Source organism: Anomaloglossus baeobatrachus, chromosome 1 (assembly GCF_048569485.1).
Source record: "Anomaloglossus baeobatrachus isolate aAnoBae1 chromosome 1, aAnoBae1.hap1, whole genome shotgun sequence".
Taxonomy (NCBI): domain Eukaryota; kingdom Metazoa; phylum Chordata; class Amphibia; order Anura; family Aromobatidae; genus Anomaloglossus; species Anomaloglossus baeobatrachus.
In genome coordinates, this window is record NC_134353.1 from 114,304,808 (window position 1) to 114,327,772 (window position 22,965).

Below are 22,965 nucleotides of genomic sequence, written 5' to 3' on the forward strand. Positions count from 1 at the left end.
CCGCAGGAACGAGGGACAACATCGTAACATCGGTCCTTCCGAAATTATAGAAATGACCGGTGCTACACCGATCATACGATTTCGACGCTTTTGTGCTCGTTAATTGTAGTAAAAAGGATTCACATACTCCGATGTCGAAAAGCGACGCCGGATGTGTGTCACTTTCGATTTGACCCCACCGACATCGCGTGCGATGTCGTAGTGTGCAAAGTACCCATTAGTTTAATGATAGGTGCCCTGCTGAAACCAATGTCCCGTCACCATTGCGTAATACAATGTGAATAAAATGTGATGCCATGAATGGAAAACCTAATTAAATATTAGAAATTTATGTTTTCCAAATACTCACCCTCCTCTTCTTCCTGCCCAGCAAGCACAACTCCACATTGATGTGGTTGAAGTTTCTCTGCAGGCTGCCTCTGGGCCCCTTCACAGTAACTGTGCGGCCCCTCAAGGAAATATTAACTATAAAAGAAAAAAAAAAAGTTTGTAAGAACACACATTATTAGAGAGAACAAGACATCCACATAAAGAGATCCTCACCCTTGTCAGGGATGTCAACAGTCTGGTTACTGAGAATGGTCTTCATTCTGGAAGGATAAGAAATCAGAGGAGAATGATTAATCTTCCAGCAACTCGGCAAGATAAAATGATCAGAAACCGCAGAAAAAAAACAAAACAAAACATAAATTACATAGATCATAGACTGGACCCAGAGGATTCCTCCTGGGGGCACTGTCATATACGTCAGTAAAAAAGCAGAGCAGCCAAAATGTGATGATCTGCCTATAGACGTCAATGCAATCACCTCAATACTTAACCAAATCTATCCTACTCATCGCAACCTCCCCTTTTTTTAATACAAATTGCTTATTTACATGGATTAGTTGCACGCATAGAAACATTTTACACCTACTCAACAGGACTTCATAAAAAATAAACAAAACTTATCCTACCCAAGGCTTGTGGCACCATAGGAGTTGCAGATCCACAACAGGTTAAGAGTCAGGAGGTGGAGATCAGTGCGGCATTAATTGATACCTGCGTAAATCAGCCGGGCAATCACTCAACGGATCGCACCATCATTGGTGACCCCATTACTATGTGTACATACAAGTCGTCATTCTCGGCAGCACCTCTCCTGCACAGTATAAGGGGGACAGCGACTTCCAGCGCTCAATCTGCCCAATCATTGTCCATCACCCTGAGACCAGTCCAGTAAGTGAGCGACCAACGACTTGGCATACAGTCACTTGCTGCCAGTCATGGTCTGGACACGCCACAATATATGAGCCACCGGAAAGCCTATAGAATGTGTCACCCATAGCAGGCCACCAACTTCATAGACTGCACACAGTAGCGGGAACACAGTGAGGAGGGGTTTAATTTGGGGATCAGAACCCAGAATCGGTGGGTGCAGACTAGCACTGAGCAGTGTATACAGCCGAAGCCCACAATCAGGGGGTACAGACCACCACTGAGCAGTGTATATGGCCAGAGCCCACAATCAGGGGGTGCAGACAAGCACTGAGCAGTGTATATGGCCAGAGCCCACAATCAGGGGGTGCAGACAAGCATTGAGCAGTGTATATGGCCAGAGCCCACAATCAGGGGGTGCAGACAAGCACTGAGCAGTGTATATGGCCAGAGCCCACAATCAGGGGGTGCAGACAAGCACTGAGCAGTGTATATGGCCAGAGCCCACAATCAGGGGGTGCAGACAAGCACTGAGCAGTGTATATGGCCAGAGCCCACAATCAGGGGGTGCAGACAAGCACTGAGCAGTGTATATGGCCAGAGCCCACAATCAGGGGGTGCAGACAAGCACTGAGCAGTGTATATGGCCAGAGCCCACAATCCGGGGGTGCAGACCACTGAGCAGTGTATATGGCCAGAGCCCACAATCCGGGGGTGCAGACCACTGAGCAGTGTATATGGCCAGAGCCCACAATCCGGGGGTGAAGACCACTGAGCAGTGTATATGGCCAGAGCCCACAATCTGGGGGTGCAGAACACCACTGAGCAGTGTATATGGCCAGAGCCCTTAATCAGGGGGTACAGACCACCACTGAGCAGTATATGTTGCCAGAGCCCTCAATCAGGGGGTACAGACCACCACTGAGCAGTGTATATGGCCAGAGCCCTCAATCAGGGGGTACAGACCACCACCGAGCAGTGTATATGGCCAGAGCCCACAATCTGGGGGTGCAGACCACCACTGAGCAGTGTATATGGCCAGAGCCCTTAATCAGGGGGTGCAGACCACCACTGAGCAGTGTATATGGCCAGAGCCCACAGTCAGAGGGTACAGACCACCACTGAGCAGTGTATATGGCCAGAGCCCACAATCAGGGGGTGCAGACCACCACTGAGCAGTGTATGGCCGAAGCCCACAATCAGAGGGTACAGACCACCACTGAGCAGTGTATATGGCCAGAGCCCACAATCAGGGGGTACAGACCAACACTGAGCAGTGTATATGGCCAGAGCCCACAATCAGGGGGTACAAACCACCACTGAGCAGTTTATATGGCAGGAGCCCACTATCAGGGGGTGCAGACCACCACTGAGCAGTGTATATGGCAGGAGCCCACAATCAGGGGGTGCAGACCACCACTCAGCAGTGTATATGGTCAGACATCTCCCCTCTGCCCACTGTGGTGCAGTCCTTTGGTCGCCCTCCATATTGCCTTCTCTACAGTCTCACCATAAGTAGCACTAGGCCTCCCTGCACCATGACGAGCCTCCGGCAGCGCAGACCTCAGCACGCAGCATAAGGCCGGACACATGGACCCAGCGAGCCTCCGCATCTCCAGGCCCAACCAGGGGAGGGGATTCTATCACCCACTTATCCGGAACTATGGAGCGGACAGCGATACAATATGTCACCCGTCACAGCCGGGACCCTCTGCGGAATCTCCTGGTCACATCACCACACGCCGCAGACACTGATACAACCAGGATGGACGCAGATCCTGAAGCCAATTCTCCGCCGGACGCCATCTCCTTACCTCGCTGCTGACAGAGGAAAGGGAAAGACTATGTCGTCATCACGCTTTTATACCGCCGGCGACGCTCACCTTAGGACCGCCTACAGGTCACCAACGTAGGATACGCAGCCATGATCAATCCATGGCCGACATGGTGAAATGCTGTGTATTCCGCTATAGCGTCCAACATAGGGAATGTATAAAATGGTTCTAATATATAATTACAAGGAAGGATGCTCCCGCTATAGCGAACTAGTGAGGCATTAGTCTACTTCAATCCAATAGGGCAATATATAGTACAGTGACCTTTCTACGGGAGCCTGCGAGGGTCAGTCTGTAGTTTGCGAGAATCGCGTAGTGGAAGTTCTCAGCCTAAACTAATCGAGCGCGGAGTACTAAAGCGCTGCAACCACGGAGCAAAATATACGATGCGGCTGATCGGGGTGAAGAGGGGAGCAGAGCTGCTGCGGTGCTCAGGGGTGAGATTCCGCTACTGTGTGCCAGCTTTCCATACATGTCACTGCTGACTACAAGGGCTGTCCTTACAGGAACCAATGCACCTTGGTAGCTATTAGGTATAGACAGTGTATATGCACGGTGTGATAAGCAGTGATGTCCGGTATAGGCTCAGACCCTGTGTTATTTACATTCAGACGCTATGATGGTGAATCAGAACTTCAGATTGGATGTTTGATTGCAGAAAAAAGACGTCATCAAAGGTCCAGAGATGAGTCCTATAGCTGCGTATACATTATATGGAAGTAAACTCGGGACTACAGAACACGAGAAGGACTTGGGGATTCTGGTTACAAATAAGCTGACAGCAGCACTCAATGTCAGGCAGCAGCTGCTAAAGCAAACAAGATTCTAGGGTGTATAAAAAAAGATTAGATCGCAACATATTGTTATCCCTTCATAAATCACTGGAAATGCAGGCAGCTAGATTATTGGAAGGAATGGAGGCCGCCCATATGAGGAGAGGTTGAAAAAGTTGGATTTGTTTAGCTTAGAAATAAAGACGTCTCAGAGGAGATCTCATTTATATGTATAAATACATGTGTGGTCAATATAAAGGACTGGCACATGACTTATTTCTTCCAAAGACAATACTAAGGACCAGGGGACATAGAAGAAAGGCGATTCTGTCATCTAAATAGGAAAGGGTTCTTTACAGTTAGAGCAGTCAGACTGCTTTTAAAAAAGGGCTGGATAATTTCCTCAGTACACAACATTGTTAGTTGTAAGTGACTTAAGGCCCTGTCATACACAGAGATAAATCTGTGGCAGATCTGTGGCAGATCTGTGGCTGCAGTGAAATTGTGGACAATCAGTGCCAGGTTTGTGGCTGTGCACAAATGGAACAATATGTCCATGATTTTACTGCAATCACAGATCTGCCAAAGATTAATCTCTGTGTGTGACGGGGCCTTAAGGAACAAAATATAGAATTGGTGGAGGAAGGTTGATTTAGATGGACCTAGGTCTTTTTTCAACCCATGTAACTATGAATTCATTGCTTGAGTGGCATGTGTATTGGGGCAGGCCTTTGTGGGTTGGTTCTTCTGTAATGCTTCCTCCCATCTCTTTAAATGTCTACCTTCAGATGCCACGATCAACACTGTCTGGCGCGTGTGCTGTATTATGCTCAAGTTTCTCTCCAATTCTTCAATAAAATGGTGCCAAAATCAGCGCATGTGCGCACCTTGGTCTCCTGTGCGATTTTACTAAGGACACTGTGGAGATGACTAAGAACAGTGGTGGCGCATGCACAGATTGATTTTTTATTTTTATTTTTATCAGTGCATGTGCCACCAACATTCAATCATCTCCACAGTGTCCTCAGTAAAATGGCGCCAAGCTCGCAGTGCATACATTGATTCTGGTGCCATTGATGTCTAAAGGACGCTTTACACACACACACACACACACACACACACACACACATATACATATATATATATATATATATATATATATATATATATATATATATATATATTACATCATTGAAACCAGGGTTTTGATTTGATTTAAATCTAACTGATTTAAATCACTAGTCAGTAAGGCTTGATTTAAATCAGTGATTTAAATCAAAGTTTCTACCTAAACTAGTTCTTGCTGCTTTAACATGCAAGTAGATGAAGATTTTTAGAATCACGTTTTATATTACTTTTTTCTCCCCAGTTTAATGGGTTAATCATTCATATTTGGACACCACTGTTCTGTTGTGCTTAGGAAGGAGAAAAATAATCCTGACCTTAATAACAATTTAAATAGATTTATTCAACTGAAACAATAACAACATTACAGCATAAGTTATTTGCTTAAACAAACATCCATGTTTGTTAACTAATTTGGCTAAACAAAATATATATATATTTTAAGAAACTTAGACTGTCAGCCCAGCCGACACATGAAAAACTTAAATACTACTGTCCCTGCTGTCCTCTGGAGCTCACTTGTCGTCATCTTCATCATCATCTTCTTCTTTGTTCCTATTCATAATCTGGAAAAGAAAAACAAGCTTTCCTGCTTTTTTGGGTCCCAACCGATTTCTCAATTTAGAATGAATGAGTCCAAAGGAAGAGAATATTCTTTCAACGCCTGCAGAAGAAGCTACTGCTGTTAAAAGTGAAATCATTACTTGAACAGTCTCTAAATCCAAGCGCTTAAGTGACTTCCACCAGTTTACTGGTGTGACCTTCCTTAAAATATCTTCAGCAAACATATATTTCTTGAATGGTTCCCCCTTAGCTCTGAAGTTTATTATAGTTGGCATTAAAGATGGATGATTGCTGGATACCCATGTCATAGCTAACTCCTCTGCCTCAGCACTTAGGTTTTGACCCTGATATTGGATATTGACAATATTTGCCAAAAAATGAGCTGGAGTCAGTGCTTGTCCCATTCGTTTGTTTACTGCTTGTAATTTAATTCTGTCCATGTGTAGTTCTGTTATTAAATGTTCACTCAGTTCCTTCCAAATTTCAACAGCATCCGCAATAAAACAGCTATTTTTCTGTATTTTGTTTAAAGCTTGAGAGATGGGTTTCAGGAAGCTCAGCATATGTTCAACATTTCTCTTAAGCCCAATGTTGAGGATTTTGGCCGTGACAGTGCCATCTATTTTATCTCCATTTTCTTCACAAAGTGTCATCAGAATAGGCCAGTTTTTGATATACTGCTCAAAACAGTCCACCACAGAGTTCCATCTAACATCTTGTGGGAGCGTTAGCTTGGTTCCACCCATCCTTTTCAGAGCTGCTGCAGCAAAATGATTATTACGGAAGTATTTAGCAATTTCAACAACATTAGCCTTTATTTCTGGAACACTTAAGTCTTTGGCTAAGAGGTGCAGCAAATGAGCACTGCAACCATATGTTATTAGCAGCTTTGTATTCCCTCCCTGCTCTTCTAAATCTCTTCTCATCTTGGATACGTTTGCAGCATTGTCAGTGACCAAACTGCGTACTAGACATTTGAATTTTTGTTCACATGTCGTTATAGCTTTTACTGCCACTTCTTGTAAGTATTCTGCTGTGTGTGCATTTCCTGACGTATCAGTTGTTTGTGCAAGGAAGACTTTACCTTCTTCTCTTGTTATACAAGCACATACAATAGGATCATTGTAGACATTACTCCACCCATCAATACTTAGGTTAACAATTTTACCCTCCAGAGCTGTTGCACATTGCTCCATTTCTCTGTCATACACTTGATCCAGCAGTTTCCCTGCAACATCAGCTCTGCTGGGTGGACTGTATCCTGGTCTCAGTGACTGAACCATATTAATGAAATGTGGGTTCTCAGTCAGACGGAAAGAAGAGTTCGTTGCATGAATAAACTGGGCAATTTTTTCATCAATCAACTGTTTTTCTAATCTGCTAGTTCTTATCACAAACCTATCTATGGTGGTTCCAGGGGGTAAAGGTTTTTTCTTCCTTTTGGGTGATGGTGATATGTGGCTGTGGGTGTCTGATGATGATGCTGCTGCTAATGAAGCACTATCCTGGATGGATAACTCTGAGACTGTAGAACAGGATGATGGTGATCTTGGAGGTGGATAGTTTCCAGAATCGATGAATTCCCCTAAACAAAAAAAGTCAATGCTGTTATTTTATTGTTTATTATACAATTTCTGCTTATTGTACACAACACATCACTGCCCCTGCCCCAAAAGGAATATTTGTTTTTCTTCATAACTGTACCAAATGACAGTAACATGCAGTAATAATAAGAAAGATAATTTTTCTCACACATGACAGTTCAGCCTTTAGAAAAAGGATTCAATAAAAATGTTTACCAACCTGAAGATCCTGCCTGTTCAGAAGTGTTTCTTTGGTCATCTTCATCACCGCACTTCTCATGATGTTGCCTCATTCGCGCCACCAGGCCTTGCATCTTTGTTGCATCGTTTGCATTTTGCACGCATGCCTGCCTTACCGATAGGCGAAGGAGCTTCATTAAAATATTCCCAAACTGGGTCTCTTTTACGGCCTGCTGCCATTATAAGGAAAGAATGTAATAAACCTCAGATCGTACACACAAACAGATCCAGACTTGTCTGTCTGTGGCTATGCTGCAGTATTGTGCTCAAAGTTTCACTTTCATTTTCTTGTCTGCTTGCCCTTCCTCCTCCTCACACTTAGATTCACATTCTTCTTGTGTTGTGCAGATCTATTCCACTCCAAACAATCAGAAACATATTGTCTAACTTCTTGGACTTGGCACTGAAGGCGTTGATTCTGTATTCATAGGTTTGTAGAACAATAGGATTAATGTCTATTTCTCAACTCTGTTCATGTTGTAATATTTTTGCCGTGAAGAAGAGGCTGGGACCTCTGCGGAGTCAAATTCAGTTTTGAGAACTGCGTAAGTAAAGCGAGCGTCTGTGATAATATAGGAGAGAATCTGCCCACTAATCCTACAGAAACCTCTGGAAGGGCATGGCATTGTGAATGTTACACACATACAGCCTTTATTCTACTGAGTTAAACAACTCAGCTTTATCTCATGATGGAAGAACCTTTGGATGGTAAAATATTTTCCTCAAAAAGCAGTTTATTGAAAAAAATCCAATTTAAATAAAAAAAATCCGATTTTTTTTTTTTTTTTTTTTTTTTTTTTTTATTTTTTAAAAAAAAACCCATTGATTTTTATCCACCCTGATTGAAACCAGAAGTTTACATACACTATCTAAAAAGACACATCTGCAGGTTTTTCTCACTATCTGACATGAAATCAGAATAAACCTTTCCCATTTTAGGTCAATAAGGAACCAGACTTATTTATATTTGCCAAATGCCAGAATAATGACAGAGAGAGTGTTTTAAGTCATTTTTATTACTTTCTGCAAAGTCAAAAGTTTACATAAACTAAAGGCCCTGTCACACACAGAGATAAATCTTTGGCAGATCTGTGGTTGCAGTGAAATCATGGACATATTGTTCCATTTGTACACAGCCACAAACCTGGCACTGATTGTCCACAATTTCACTGCAACCACAGATCTGCCGCATATTTATCTCTGTGTGTGACAGGGCCATTAGAGTACTATGCCTTTAAACAATATGGGACAGTCTATTTGATGATGTCATGTCTTTGGAAGCTTCTGATAGGTTTATGAGCAACATCTGTGTTAATTAGAGACACACATGTGGATGTATTTTAATGCACACATGACACACACTGCTTCTTTGTGTAGCATCATGGGAAACGCAAAAGAAATCAGTCAAGATCTCAGGAACAGAATTGTGGACTTGCAGAAGTCTGGTTCATCCTTGGGTGCAATTTGCAGATACCTGAAGCTGCCTTGTTCATCTGTACAAACAATTCTATGCAAGTACAAACAAGATGGGAATGTCCAGCCATCATACTGCTCAGGAAGGAGACTGGTTCTGTGTAGCAGAGATGACCGTGCTTTGGTCAGACATGTGCAGATCAACCCAAGAACAAAAGCAAAAGACCATGTGAAGATGCTGGTGGAAGCTGGTAAGATTGTGTCATTATCCACAGTGAAATGAGTACCGTATCAACATGGGCTGAAAGGCCACTCTGCCAGGAAGAAGCCATTACTCCAAAAGAAGCATAAAAAAGCCAGATTAATGTTTGCAAATGCACACAGGAATAAAGACCTTAATTTTTGGAGACATGTCCTGTGGTCTGACAAAACTAAAATTAAACTGTTTGGCCATAATGACCATTGTTACGTTTGGAAGAAAAAGGGAGAAGCTTTGAAACCTAAGAACAGCATCCCAACTGTGAAACATGGGGGTGGGAGCATCAGGTTGTGGAATTGTTTTGCTGCAGGAGGGACTGGTGCACTTCACAAAATAGATGTCATCATGAGAAAAGAAGATTATGTGGCTATACTGAAGCAACATCTCAAAACATCAGCCAGGAACTTAAGATTGGGTGGAAATGGATCTTCCGAATGGACAATGACCCGAAGCATACTGCCAAACTGCTTACAAAGTGGCTTAAGGATAACAAAGTCAATGATTTGGAGTGGCCATCACAAACCCTGATCTCAAGCCAATTGAAAATTTATGGATAAAGCTGAAAAGTTCAGTGCGAACAAGGCGACCTACAAACATGGCTCAGTTACACCAGTTCTGTCAGGAGGAATGGGCCCAAATTCTTACCCACTATTGTGAGAAGCTTGTGGAAGGAGATCCAAAAAGTTTCACACAAGTCATACAGTGTAAGGGCAATGGTACCAAATACTAATGAAATGTCTGTAAAAACTTTTGATTTTGCAGAAAGTAATAAAAATGCCTTAAAACATTCTCTCTCTAAAAATGAAAGTTTATTCTGATTTCATATCAGATAGTGAGAAAAACATGCAGATGTGTCTTTATAGATAGTGGAGGGAAACTTTTGGTTTCAGCCATGTATGTGTGTGTGTGTGTGTAATATATATATATATATATATATATATATATATATATATATATATTATATATATAATGTCTTTGTACAGCAGATCTGTGTCTGGACAGAGCCTGGAGCCTTATATTGTCTGGTGTTTTCTTTTCTAGGTGGCCGAGTATCATACATCTTACAGGGTGTTCTCTGGGTTATCGGATGAGAAGAAGGATCTCATTCAGAATGGACCAGACCTACAAGATTTTATGTCAGGGGATTTGGCAGATAAAAAAGTGTGGTCAGACTATAAAGGCAATCTAAAGCGTCAGAAGGGAGAGAGGTATTAATAGCTGTTTTTGTAAATATTCTCATTAAATATTGTTCCTGAGTATTTTGTGTAACATTACTTGTACTGATCACCCAGCCTGCGCGAACTGTCAGACGTCCGTTTTTCACACTTTGGGTCTCTTCTCCACTGGCGTTTTTTTTTTCTCCAAATCCCATCGCATGGAAAAACGGATTGCAATCTGTCAAAGGGTTTCATATGATGCAGTCTCCATTTCCCCGTTTTTTTCAGACTCTACACGGGCTCTCTTTGAAATCGCAGCGTGCTGCGATTTGATGAGATTCTCAGCTCTCTCACCCCCATGCAATCCTATGGGGGTGAGAAAAAAGTCTGAATCCGGGTGGCATGCGCATGTCACACGGATCCTGACACTTGCATACCGCGTCAGACTGGCTACCGGAGGAAACTCCTGTAAAACCAGTCCTGGCCGCGGTTACATGCACTGAACTCCGGAGCTGTCACCTGAGCTCCAGAGTGCAGCCTGAACAGCGAGCGCCGAGTGATTGATTCCCCGGCGATTGCTGTTCAGGTCAGCACAGCTGCAAACAGATCGGGCAGATCTCTGGAGCTCAGGTTACAGCTCCGGAGCTCAGTGCAGGTAACCGCGGCCAGGACTGGTTTTACAGGAGATTTCTCCTGTAGCCAGTCCTATGCTGCTTACCTAAAAAACTCACATAGCACTCGCATGACGCTCACATGTCATACGGATGCTATGTGAGGGAAAAAAACACACACCATACGCAGATCACATGCAGGATACTCGACTCACAATTTGAGCCGAGCATCGCTGTGATTTTTTTACACGCCAGTGGAGAAGAGCCCTTAGGCTGGAATCACACTTGCGAGTGTAAAATCAGTCCGATTCTCATGCCAGAATGTTGGACGATTTCTTCTCACATTTCATCAGTATGCTGTCAGTGTGCTGTCAGTGTGCTGTCAGTGTGCAGTCAGTTTTTACCCTCAGCAGCTGCTATTCATGTACTGTTATGTACAGGAGAATTTACAGTGTTCTCTGCTACATGCGTGAAATGTATTGAGAAAAACGGATGTCACTAGGATGGTCTGTGTGGCGTCCGTGTGACATCCGTTTTTTCACGCACCCATAGACTTGCATTGAAGAGACTCGTGCGAGAAGCTCACCAAAACACAGCATGCTGCGATTTTTTTTTTCTCAGTCCGATTTGGACTGAGAAAAAATAGCAGATGGGAGCTGCCTCATTGATTAACATTGGTCCGAGTTCAGTGCGAGATTTTCTCGCATTGCACTCGTGCAAGTTAATCGCAAGTGTGACTCCAGCCTTAGATGAACAGTGCAGGAGGCGCTGCAGCAGGTTGGGCATGTTAACGGAGGGATTTCAAGTGAAAAAGGTTCAGATTTTTGCATTTTCCTTTTTGTATTTGTTAGGGAACAGGTGAAAGTAATGGGTAATGCTATGCATCACTGCAGCTTGCATTAAATGGGGTATATTGGAAGAAAGTCCGATTATATATTAGAAAGTGCTAATAGCATGATACCTGTAAACCATGATAGCAGGAAGGGGTCTGTGTGCAAAAGAGCAAATCTCCCACCTGACTGGTTCTTCAAAAACCTTTTGGGGTAAATATTATTTATGCTGCTTAGTTGGTCACTGTCTTTTAGGCAGTATACTTTGAGCTATACGTAAAGTTTCCGCTGTATTACATAATGGGACCAGTTTATATAGTACCTCAAACAAAGAAATAACTCCTCCAAACTATGTACCAATAAGAACAATAGGGGCGTGAGTAGAAATGTGAAACTTCCCCGACCATCAGTGTTAGCTGAACTCTATAACATCATTAGTTATAGAACAAGATGGATATTATAGGAAGAAAATGGATTATATTCTCTCACAGTATCAAAGTTTTGTCAGTGCCAAATACCCAGAAGTATCCAAAACAAAGCAGCTTTATTTAAAGCGGTACACACCAAGAAGAAACATAAACTGTAGCGTCAAAAACACGAAAAAGATGCAGACTGATGCAGACGCCAGCAGTATTCCCGTATGTGATCAGACGCTAAAGCAGGAACATCCCCAGCTATTGAGATATATTTTTTTTTTGGGGGGTGGCGAGGGAAATAGTATTTTTGTTTACAGCTTGAAGCTGAAAGCCTTTACTGACTTGAGGCTTTGTTCAGACCATGGAATTTTAAAACTGATTTTGCCACACGTTCCACTTCCAATGTTTTCATTTGTGAAATCAGTGTCTTTTTTTTTTTCACACACTGCTGTTTTTTTTTTAACCCCTTCAGCCCCCGGGCACTTTCCGTTTTTGCGTTTTTGTGTTTTGCTCCCCTTCTTCTGAGAGGCGTAACTTTTTTATTTTTCCATCAATCTTGCCATATGAGGGCTTGTTTTTTGCGGGACGAGTTGTACTTTTAAATGAAACCATACGTTTTACCATATAGTGTACTGGAAAACGGCAAAAAAATTCCAAGTGCGGGAAAATTGCAAAAAAAGTGGGATTGTACAATAGTTTTTGGGATATTTTATTCACCGTGTTCACTATATGGTAAAACTGATGTGTGGGTATGATGCCTCAGGTCGGTGCGAGTTTATAGACACCAAACATGTATTGGTTTACTTGTATCTAAGGGGTTAAAAAAAATTCACAAGCTTGTCCGAAAAACGTGGCGCACGTTTTGTGCCATTTTCCAAAACCCATAGCGTTCTCATTTTTCAGGATCTGAGGCTCAGTGATGGCTTATTTTTTGCGTCTTGACCTGACGTTCTTAACGGTACCATTTTTGCGCAGATGCTACGTTTTGATCGCCTGTTATTGCATTTTGCGCAAAATTTGCGGTGACCAAAAAACGTAATTTTGGCGTTTGGAATTTTTTTGCCGCTACGCCGTTTACTGATCAGATTCATTGATTTTATATTTTGATCGGGCATTTCTGAACGCGGCGATACCAAATGTGTGTATTTTTTATTTTTTTAACCCTTTAATTTTCAATGGGGTGAAAGGGGGGTGATTTGAACTTTTAGGTTTTTTTATTTTTTTTTAATTTTTTAAAACTTTTTTTTTACTTTTTTTTTTTTATTTTACTAGTTCCCCTAGGGGGCTATTGCGATCAGCAATCCGATCGCTCTGCACTATCTGCAGATCTCAGCTACAGAGCTGAGAACTGCAGATTTGCTGCTTCACTTTCAATGCCGGCTGTATTCCGGCATTGAGAGGAAGTGACTCATGTTAGCCACAGGCGTCATCACATGACCCTGTGCTACCATGGCAACCGCCGAAAGTCACGTGATCATGTCACGTGACTTCCGGCGGGGGCGGGGTAAGTCACTGTCATGGCGGCGCCCATATACATATCGCTGCCAAGACTTTGGCAGCGAAATGTAAGGGGTTAATGGCCGCGGGTGGAAGCGATTCCACCCGCGGCTAGCAGGCACACATATCAGCTGTTGATAACAGCTGATATGTGTGCGGATCGCGGCCGCCTGCCGGCGGCAGGGGGCGGGGCTTACCGGAACACGATCCATGACGTATCTAGTACGTCATGGGTCGTTAAGGGGTTAAAATGTATTTATTTATTTTTTTATAGGAAAGGGTTCTTTACAGTTAGAGCAGTCAGACTGTGGAATGCCGACCACAAGAGGTAGTAATGACAGATATTATAACAGCTTTTAAAAGAGGGCTGGATGATTTCCTCAGTACACACAACATTGTCAGTTATAAATGACTTAGTGACAAAATGTAGAATTGGTGGAGGAAGGATGAACTACATGGACCTAGGTCTTTTTTCAAGCTACGTAACCTATGTAACTACTATGAAATTCAGTTAGGAAAGAAAAGGCAGAAGTGTGCGAACAAGAGGGATACACCAAATTATATGAAAAGGCAATCTTTATTACAAAATGGACACGGGATCACACACAATTAAAACCATTTAAAAGGCATACAGCCACATATCCACCAATCCAATCCTCTGTTGAGGTTGGAAAACCCCTGCTCCCCAAAGGGGAAAGCAATGGTGTGACACAGGGCAATATAATATATGTAAGGGATACACCAAACAGTTTTAAATATAAATATACACCATGCAGAGTCATACAAAAATACAAAATAGAGATGGTACATAAAGCATATTGTTGAAATTAGATATGCAGTAGCATTAGGTTATACAGAGCCACTATTAAACCACAAGAGACTCTGCAAAAGATGAAGATCCCCAAACAAAGGCAAGGTTCCCCATAGGAATAACCTGCAGGTATAAAAATGTTATGCCCTAATCACCAGCCATCGCCAAGTTTACCCATCAATAGAGTAGCAGAGGGTATAGTCCCCACGCGTATCGTCACCAACTAGGGTGACTTCATCAGGGGTGGGTTCCCTGTGTCCACCAGAGACAGGTTTTAAATACCTGAAGATCCAAATACCAGCTGTATTGGCGTTTTCAAAATGCGCGCCTCAGAAGCACCCGGCATCCCGGAAATAGCAACTGCGCATGCGCTAAATCGTTTAGAAAGGAAGTAATGAATAACGGAGTACCGCGCATGCGCGGGACTCCGAAAAGATGGCGGCCGCCATGAGAAGAGACATATTTTATCAGGAGCAGCATATCACAATCGTCCGAAAATAGGGAATGAATTTAATAGATATATAACATAGAGGGCGAAAAGGATCCCATATTTTATAAAAGAAGGTTAAGGATAGGAGGGTAATTTACATATTATAGGTTACATATCTATCATCCTCATTTTTTTAGGGGTCCATATAAGGAACTGTATACATACATATGCACGTGCACACATATCCGTGTACACATACACATACATGCAAGCCCCCACAAGATGCGTACATACATACTTATCATCATTTAGAGCAATATATCCACAACTCTACCCATAATAGGGCATATTGAACACAATTGGCCCCTAGTTGGAACTCATAACGTGTATACAGCTGGAGGGTACAACTGTAGCCACTCTTTATACGCAAGATCCCTATGATAGGCACACATATGCATTAAATGAATTTAATAGATATATAACATAGAGGACAAAAAGGATCCCATATTCAGACAAATTGTAAGAGAAGGTTAAGGATAGTAATTTACATATTATATGTTACATATCTATCATCCTAATGTGCATACAGCTAGAGGGTACGACTGTAGCCTCTCATTATACGCAAGATCCCCGTGATAGGCACACATATGAAAAATACATAAATAGGGGAAACCCCCCCAAAAAAGGGATCCCCCTCTCTCTTTTCCTCCTCCCTCCCTTTCCCCTACATACTATAATCCAAGAAGAGAAACCCAAACATACATAGCCAATCAAGGCTATATATGCAGGCACTATCTCTGTTTATAAAAACCCATAAACAGTAATTCTTCATTTAATCCCCTGGGTGCTAGACTATTTAGATTATATATCCAGGTGGATTCCCGTCTGAGTAAATCCAATGTCAGATTCCCTCCTCTAATATTAGTCTTTAGACCCTCCAGTCCAAGGATCTTTATACCAGATGTTTTTCCATTGTGATGTTGTAAAAAGTGTGCTGCTACCGACGAGAGGGTCCTGCCTTTCTCAAGGTCCGTTCTGGCTGTGTTAATAGTGGAGATATGCTGTTGGGTTCTTCTTCTCAGTTCCTGTCCAGTCTGTCCTACGTATATCTTGGGGCAACTGCAGATTAAACCATAAATTAGATTTTTTTGTCCGGCAATTGAAGTATCCTTTGGGTTTCTGTAGGGATGAGAACATATTATGAAAAATAGGGTCTTTTGCCAACATCAGAGGACAAACATTGCAATTACCACAGGGGAAAGACCCCTCCAGAGGGCAGCCCCCCTCCGTTCTTCTAGAAGGTCTATAAAAATGACTAGAAGAGAGTACATCCCTGAGGTTTCTAGCCCGCCTGGCAATTATCCGTGGGGCATCTGCAATATGTGGCTGTAGAGCCGATTCACTCCGCAGAATCCCCCAATTTTTCTTCAAGATCCCTCGTAAATCCGACCATTGATTATTGAAGGTTGTGACCACTCCAATATCACTATATATGGTCTTCTGCTCTCTACCCTTAGTCAGGATCTCCCTTCTCTCTTTCACAATTGAAGATTGGAAAGCCCGAGAAATTACCTTCTTGGGGTATCCCCTTGCTCGAAAACGTCTCGTCAGCTCCTTTGATTGTGCCCGAAATTCCACATTATTGCTACAATTTCTGCGGAGACGCAGAAATTGGCCCTTCGGGATCCCCTTTCGAATGTGTTCTTGATGGAAACTGCTGTAATGTAGAAAGCTGTTTGTTGAAGTCGGTTTTCTAAACAAGTCTGTGGCGATTCTTGATCCTTCCAGGGAAAGTTTTAGATCCAAAAAATCTACCGAGGTAAGTGACAAGTATGATGTTAAGTAGATGTTAAACATATTATTATTTAGTTTGGAGATAAACTCTTCACACTCTTCCCACGAACCTGTCCATAACATCAGAACATCGTCCAGGTACCGGAACCATTGAAAAGCATGTTTTTTGTAGGCGGTCATGTTCCTCACTTTGGTCTCCTCCCACCAACCCAAATAAATGTTGGCATAAGATGGGGCACATCAGGTATTTAAAACTTGTCTCTGGTGGACACAGGGAACCCAACCCTGATGAAGTTACCCTAGTTGGTGACGATACGCGTGGGGACTATACCCTCTGCTACTCTATTGATGGGTAAACTTGGCGATGGCTGGTGATTAGGGCATAACATTTTTATACCTGCAGGTTATTCCTATGGGGAACCTTGCCTTTGTTTGGGGATCTTCATCTTTTGCAGAGTCCCTTGTGGTTTAATAGTGGCTCTGTATAACCTAATGCTACTGCATATCTAATTTCAACAATATGCTTTATGTACCATCTCTATTTTGTATTTTTGTATGACTCTGCATGGTGTATATTTATATTTAAAACTGTTTGGTGTATCCCTTACATATATTATATTGCCCTGTGTCACACCATTGCTTTCCCCTTTGGGGGAGCAGGGGTTTTCCAACCTCAACAGAGGATTGGATTGGTGGATATGTGGCTGTATGCCTTTTAAATGGTTTTAATTGTGTGTGATCCCGTGTCCATTTTGTGATAAAGATTGCCTTTTCATATAATTTGGTGTATCCCTCTTGTTCGCACACTTCTGCCTTTTCTTTCTTAATGTTGTACTAAGTGTGCTGAGGTGAACCCATTGACCTATATAGGGTATAATTAATCTTGATAGGTGGTGCCCTCCCCATTCTTTACTACTATGAAATTCAGGTTACAGAGGTCGAGTCTGTGCAGAAAAGCTGCTCTTGCCACGCATCCTATTGAATGGACCCATACGGGTTGTCAGGTTGCGAACTTGCAGTAGAGTTCATTGTTTGGCTAAGTCCACACTATGTTTGTGGCCGTTGTGGGGCAAGGTGGCATTTTTCTGATAGTGGTGACAGTGAGGATGGATACCATCCACCATAGACAGACCCATTGCAGGTATTCATTTCTTGGCAATGCTCCCTTTTATAGGAAAGACCAATAAGCTACGCTTTACCAATACAGTTAAAAAAAAAAAAAAAAAAAAGGTTTTCCGGCACACATCTTCCAGAGAGAGCCCGAAACAACACACTTTGGGCTCCGTTCAGAGAAGGAGGACTAATGGCAAAGTTTCAGTAGACATCGGACCACACAGGGAAAGCTCCTGACGTATAGTGTAGGCTAGGTGTGCAGACAGAGTGTGCACTTATTCTTTCTCATATATATATATATATATATATATATATACCGTATATATATATATATATATATATATATATATATAATATAACACACACTTTCTTTATTTTTCTTTGCTTGCGTTTTTCTATTGCTTTCCATGAATGTGTCTAGATGGCTGCCTAGAACGCATCCAGTTGTAGAAAACTGTTAGTATTGGATTTGTACAGGTTTCTTGGACAATTTGCACTCATAAGAATGTGTCAGCAGTTTTTTGCTACCTCACCTGACCAAAGCATGATGTAGACAAAAGATTCTGAATCCCATGATGTATGACTTAGATTACTGGCTTCAGCTGTTCTGGGACAATCTGCATTTTTAGCTTTAGTCATGTAGTAGAGTCCAGAGAACTGTCCCACCCACACCAGGCTCTCAGTAGATAGTGTACATTTACTGTGAGGAGTCAATCAAAGGAGGGGTCATGCTGGACTTCTTTTGAGGTGTCAGCAAGTCACAGCAATGATAATCACCAAGTGATAAAGCCTTTAGATTAAGTAAACAGCTGCCTGATAAGAGAAGCACAGTTGATTTTTGTTTCTGAATCCCTAGAGCTTGCTGGCTTCAGCTTACTTAGCAAAAACCTGCTGACAGATTCTCTTTAAACAAATATATATATGGATCTTGAAAATATGAAGGATAAATGACTTGGAGTGCTTCAGATTTCTGCTTTCAGATCAGTGCAGATTTTCCTCGTTCTGCACTGTTGTGGATTTACAGACGGAATCCATAGTGAAAATCCGCACTGTGTGAACACAGCCGAGAGTATTTTAATTTTTCTTTCAATTTTTTCAGATTAAGGCTCCCTCCCTGGGCAAAGACTGAGATTCCAATGGGGAAAAATTTTAATAAACTGAAGAATACATTAAGAAATCTGAATCTTCATACAGTAAGTATGAGCTAGAAGGGATTTGCCTCCAAAAATTAAAGAACACAATATTGGAAAGTCCGGTTGCAGGAGATGCATTGGTGTTTGTGTGCGCTGCTGCAATGCTCTCCCCAAAAAATAGTTCTTCTTTAATGTAATACAGGGAAGATATGAGGATTTATGTCTAATTACAGAAATATACTGTATAACTTAGTTATAGTATCTGTAAATGATTGTCATTGCTGAATAGGTGTGTGAAGAAGCCCGGTGTCCCAACATTGGAGAGTGCTGGGGTGGCGGAGAGTATGGAACCGCTACGGCAACAATAATGGTGAGTAAGGGTATAAAGTTATTGTCACATCCGTTTCTCACTCGGATAGAAGTCACATCAGTAATTTTCGGTTTTATCCTCAGTTAATGGGAGACACTTGCACCCGGGGCTGCCGCTTCTGTTCAGTGAAAACAGCTAAAAAGCCTCCAGCTCTAGATCCAGATGAACCATACAATACAGCTAAAGCTATAGCGGACTGGGGACTGGACTATGTGGTCCTGACGTCTGTGGACAGAGATGGTTGGTATGCGCCACATCACTGTAGTCCATATTGTGCACATTAACCCTGTTCCGACCTTTGATATACATGTACAGTGGTGTGAAAAAGCTCCTGCCCCCTTCCTGATTTCTTGTTCTTTTGCACTTAAATGTTTCAGATCACCAAACAAATATAAATATTAGACAAAGATAACACAAGTAAACGCAAAATGAAGTTTATAAATGATGGTCTTTATTATTAAGGAAAAGAAAATCTAAACCTACAAGGCCCTGTGTGAAAATGTGATTGTCCCGCCCTTAAAACATTAAGGGCTTACTCACACTTGCGCTATTTTGTTGCAAACGGAATCCGTCACTAATGTAGTACAGTTCATTTATTTACAGTGGAAGCGTGACATCATGTGGACACAAGCTTGTACTGCATGACACACACACGCGCCATAGTAACGCGCTTCCAATGTAAATAAATGAACTGTACTACATTAGTGACGGATTCCGTTTGCGTCAAAATAGCGCAGGTGTGAAACTAGCCTAAATAACTGTGGTTTATCAATGTTTGAGAAGAAGAGATTAATCTCCCTAGCCACACCCAGGCCTGATTACTGTCAGACCTGTTCTTAATAAAAAAAACACTTAAATAGGACCTGCCTGACAAGGTGAAGTAGACCAAAAGATCCTCAAAACTTAGACATCATGTCGTGATCCAAAGACATTTAGGAACAAATGGGTAACAAAGTTATTGAGATCTATGAGTCTGGAAAAGGTTATAAAGTTATTTCTAAAGCTTTGGGACTCCAGTAAACCACAGTGAAAGGCGAAACCATGGAACGGTGGTGAACTTTCCCAGGAGTGGACAGCTGACCAAAATTACCCCAAGAGTGCAGCAATGACTCAATAAAGAGATCACCAAAGACCCCACAACAACATCCGAAGAACTGCAGGCCTCACTCTCCTCATAGAATCCTCAGTTAAGGTCAGTGTTCATGCCTCCACCAGAAGAAACAGACTGAGCAAAAATGACTCGCATGGCAGAGCTCCAAGATCACTGCTGAGCATACTCTGTGGACTGACGAGACGAAAGTTGAACGTTTTGGAAGGTGTATGTCCCATTACATCTGGCGTGGAAGTAACACAGCATTTCAGAAAAGGAACATCATGGCAAAAGTAAATTATGGTGGTGGTAGTGTCTGGGTCTGGGGATGTTTTGCTGCTTCAGGACCTTGAGACTTTCTGTGGTAAATGGAACCATGAATTTTGCTGTCTACCAAAAAGGAGAATGTCCGGCCATCTGTTTGTGATCTCAAGCTGACGCGCACTTGGGTTTTGAAGCAGGATAATAATCCAAAATACACCAGCAAGTCCACCTCTGATATGTGGGGTGGTCTCACCTTAATAGAGATTCTTCAAACCTTTTGTCAAGATCAAAAAAGCTGCACAGTTTCCCTGGTTATCCAAGTAGATTTTCTCAAGTAAAATTTTACCTAAGCGTCACAGGTGCAGTTTTTCCTCATATTCAGTACTGGCACTTTGTTCTATAGTATAGGTTACAGTGCAGATCCTCTGGATGCATCTGCTTTGCCTAGTGTTGGACCAATGTTTCAATTTCCCTCATCAAGTCAGTGTCTATTTATGATGGTCCTGATCTAACTAGATTAATACTGTCCCAGTACTTTTTTGGCATGTCTTGAGGATGCACTCCTGATCTTGATGCCCCTCAATCACACAAGGACAACCTTTTCTTTGTCGCTCCATTGGGAGACCCAGACAATTGGGTGTATAGCTTCTGCCTCTGGAGGCCACACAAAGTATTACACTTTAAAAAGTGTAACCCCTCCCCTCTGCCTATACACCCTCCTGTGGACCACGGGCTCCTCAGTTTTATGCTTTGTGTGGAAGGAGGCACACATCCACTCATGCATTCTCATAACATAGTTATGTCGGATGGAAAAAAAGAGGACCCCGATGGGGCCCCCGGCATGTTCCCTTCTCACCCCACTATGTCGGCGGTGCTGTTAAGGTTGAGGTACCCATTGCGGGTACAGAGGCTGGAGCCACATGCCGTCTCCTTCACCATCCCTTATGCGGCTCTGGGAGAAGTGGGATCCTGAGCGGTCATCCATTTGCTGGGACCGTGCTCCATCCGCAGCCCCTGGTGGAACCTTTCGGACCGGAGCCTCTTTCAACCCTAGGGACCGGGCCCTGCAACGTGAAGGTACTCTGTGTCCCCATGGGGGGGACTGTACAGGGAGTCGCACCTTCTTCCCGGAAGCCGCGGTAGTTCAATCCGTTGTCTTTTCGGCGGACTTCCGCGCCGACCGTGCCTGCTTGTCGGGCGCGGTCTCAAATTTAGTCCCCGGCTTCGCCGCGGCCTAGTTGTGAAAAATCCCGCCCCCGGGCCTGCCTGTCAGGGGGAAGGGCGGGATTACCGACATGACGTCGGATGTGAGGGCTGGAGCATCTTGCATGTCTCCCTCCCCCCTCATTGACCACTGTGGGGACCCCAGATTCCCGCTCTTTCCTGGCGCCGCCCTCGGCCCCACTCCTCCCCTGAGAGCTCCGGCGGCCATTTTTGGCAGTCTGCCGGTGGATGCTTCTCAGTGACAAAGCTCTGCAGCTCCGGGGGATCTAGGACAGGGAATCTGGAGGACACACTCCGCTCGTTAGCGGTCGGTAAGCCACACCGGTCACCCGGTGCTGGTCCCCCTAGGGTGCCGGAATAGATACATATATATATATATATATATATATATATATATATATATATATATATAATAGATATATATATATGTTCGAACAGGCTGTATACCCTTTTCCCATATACCCTCAGTGGCCACTCTCCTAAGAGACAACAGCATGTCGTCCACAAGGAGCAAAGCTACTAAGGCACAGATTTTTTTCGCAGCCTGTACCTCTTGTGGGGCTAGGTTGCCTGCGGGGTCCACCTACCCTCACTGTGATCAATGCTCGACTCCTGCCACGCTTGCTCAGCCGGAGCCTAGGGCACTTGTGGGCCCCTCGGCTCATGTAGATCCCCCTGCTCCCCCTGAGCAGGCTGCAGGGACAGAGTCACCGGCCTTGGCCTCTTTCGCTGAGAAACTCTCTGTCACTTTCTCAATCCATTGCACAGTCTATGGACAAATGGTCATCTAAGCTCCTTGAGGCATTGCAGTCCAGACCGGGCCCTTCACAGGCTCCGGCCCCTGTTAGCTTGTCTCCTCCAGGCCCTTCTCGGTCCGCGCCGCAGCGCGCTCCAAGGTTAGCCCCTAGATCCCAGGCGGAGGACTCCTGCCCGGACCGCAGTCCCAGACCGGCTAAGCGGCCTCGCTGGGACTCTTCCCCGGCCTCCTCACGCTGCTCTGCATCTCAGCTTGAGGACTCTCAGGAAGACGAGGCGGACGTGGGAGCTCAGGGCTCTGACCCTGACTTCGCCCTTAACCTTGATACACCTGAGGGGGACGCATTAGTTAATGATCTTATCTCGTTCATCAACCAGGTGTTGGATCTCTCACCCCCGCCTCCTCCTGTAGAAGAGTAGGATTCTCAGCAGGAGAAACACCAATTTTGTTTCCCCAAACGTACGCGCAATACGTTTTTT

At 43.4% G+C, this 22,965-nt stretch overlaps 2 protein-coding genes across 2 annotated transcripts in view; one reads left to right on the plus strand and one right to left on the minus strand.

Annotated features, from left to right (window-relative positions):
* The window catches only part of RPL9 (ribosomal protein L9), a 50,152-nt gene extending 49,527 nt beyond the window's left edge, over nt 1–625 (minus strand). The window contains exons 1-2 of the mRNA XM_075333847.1: nt 544–625; nt 350–465 (exon numbers count right to left, since the gene is read on the minus strand). Of these exons, the coding sequence (XP_075189962.1) occupies nt 350–465; nt 544–589 (162 nt within the window). The 5' untranslated portion in view covers nt 590–625. The remainder of the gene's footprint in view (nt 1–349; nt 466–543) is intronic.
* Nucleotides 626–3,341: 2,716 nt separating this feature from the next.
* LIAS (lipoic acid synthetase) overlaps nt 3,342–22,965 on the plus strand; it is a 52,727-nt gene continuing 33,103 nt past the window's right edge. Inside the window, exons 1-5 of the mRNA XM_075333852.1 lie at nt 3,342–3,469; nt 10,031–10,197; nt 18,748–18,841; nt 19,071–19,151; nt 19,235–19,391. Coding sequence (XP_075189967.1) covers nt 3,419–3,469; nt 10,031–10,197; nt 18,748–18,841; nt 19,071–19,151; nt 19,235–19,391 — 550 coding nt within the window. The 5' untranslated portion in view covers nt 3,342–3,418. The remainder of the gene's footprint in view (nt 3,470–10,030; nt 10,198–18,747; nt 18,842–19,070; nt 19,152–19,234; nt 19,392–22,965) is intronic.